Source organism: Triticum dicoccoides, chromosome 7B (assembly GCF_002162155.2).
Source record: "Triticum dicoccoides isolate Atlit2015 ecotype Zavitan chromosome 7B, WEW_v2.0, whole genome shotgun sequence".
Taxonomy (NCBI): Eukaryota; Viridiplantae; Streptophyta; class Magnoliopsida; order Poales; family Poaceae; genus Triticum; species Triticum dicoccoides.
This window is the reverse complement of record NC_041393.1, coordinates 80,495,507-80,497,053: the sequence shown is the minus strand read 5'-3', so window position 1 is coordinate 80,497,053 and position 1,547 is coordinate 80,495,507. Positions and strand designations below refer to the sequence as shown.

The following is a 1,547-nucleotide window of genomic DNA, read 5'->3' as shown; positions in this document are numbered from 1 at the left end:
GATACACTATTTTATGTGGCAAGTTGGCTGTCGCGCGAACCAACGCCGTAGCAACGGCCAGTGCGTGCGTGACGTTGACCGCTCGCCATGTTTGACTCACCATCTCGCCACTGCCTGCGACTTCTTCACTTCTTCTCATGTCCTCATCACCACGCCGCTTTCCCCAACCCACTTCCGATCACTATATATGCCAGCCCGGCTGGCGCCATCCTCATCCTCAGCCAAGTCCAATCCAAACCAACGAGCCCTTCCTTCTTCTACCCACCTGCGTGATCAGCAGTCAACAATCATCCAGCTTCCAGCGCTCGATCGATCAGCAGCACCGCAGCAGCTAGCCATGGTTGCCGCCGCCATGCAAGCCCTCTTTGACCAGACCGACCTCTCCCTCTCCCTGTCCCTGGCTCCCACCGCCGCGCCGGCGCTCAACAAGGACGACTACCTCGCCATCTGCCTTGCCGCGCTCGCCGCCACCGGCAAGGGTGGGCAGCAGCAGCAGGATCAGGCGAGCGCGTGGCGCCCGGCCCCCGCGCCGGCGCAGGAGCTGCGCTTCAGCTGCGCGGTCTGCGGGAAGGCGTTCGCGTCGTACCAGGCGCTCGGCGGGCACAAGTCCAGCCACCGCAAGCCGCCGCCCACCGGAGAGCGGTGCGTCGTGGTGGCGCAGGCGTCCGCGGGCGCTGGGTTGGAGGCGAGCGCGGCGGCGTCCTCGGGAGGGAGCAGCGGCGGCCCGCACCAGTGCACCGTCTGCGGGCGGGGCTTCGCTACCGGGCAGGCGCTCGGAGGGCACAAGCGCTGCCACTACTGGGACGGCACCTCCGTGTCTATGTCCATGTCCGTGTCCGTGTCGGCGTCGTCCTCCATGCTGAGGAACTTCGACCTGAACCTGCTGCCGATGCCGGAGAACGCCGGGTTGAAGAGGTGGGCCGAGGAGGAGGAGGTGCAGAGCCCTCTGCCCGCCAAGAAGCTGAGGCTTCTGCTGTAAATAAAAGGAGAGATGGCCAATGCTCAACCGTCCCTTGATTGATTCGTTCATTTGTTGAATTCGATTAGGTATCACCATGATTTGTTGATTTGCTGTACTGTATTTATAAGGACACAAAGAAATGGAAACTATGGGCTTAATTAGTTCCTCTCCACGTTAACCTAGCATCAGACATTCACATTACTCGACCTAGCTATGGTAGCTTGAATTAGACAATTAATTAGCTAGCGCAGCCTGAATCGAACACCCTTCCCCCAGTCTGTAGATGTTGGGTTCGGATCGGAACTTCGGATTAGAGGTTCTTCTTCGTTGCTAATTTTGGAACGGAGGGAGTAGGTGCCGATTTTTAAGGCCTTTTTTCACAATCGCATCCGAAGTTCCGAACCGACTTGAAATCGACCTTCCTCGTCGATTACGACTTAGACTGGATGTTCCCCTCTATAAATCCATCTCCGCCACCAGACCAACGTCACTTCAGAATCCAATCTTCCTATTGAGCCGATCAGGATCAGCTTTGGGCGGCAGGTTCGGGTAGGGGTGACGAGGATATAGACCTGGGGAGGGTCAT

General features: G+C 58.4%; 1 protein-coding gene across 1 annotated transcript; it reads left to right on the top strand.

Annotated features, from left to right (window-relative positions):
- The first annotated feature begins 231 nt into the window (after nucleotides 1-231).
- Nucleotides 232-1,125, top strand: LOC119340445 (zinc finger protein 36-like). Its single transcript, XM_037612355.1, has one exon. The coding sequence runs from the start codon at nucleotides 338-340 to the stop codon at nucleotides 977-979; it is 642 nt and encodes a 213-aa protein (XP_037468252.1). The 5' UTR covers nucleotides 232-337; the 3' UTR covers nucleotides 980-1,125.
- Nucleotides 1,126-1,547: the final 422 nt, after the last annotated feature.

Bases quoted from the DNA above. Each gene is read 5' to 3' on its own strand.
- LOC119340445 (XM_037612355.1), top strand. From the start codon at position 338: ATGGTTGCCGCCGCCATGCAAGCCCTCTTTGACCAGACCGACCTCTCC.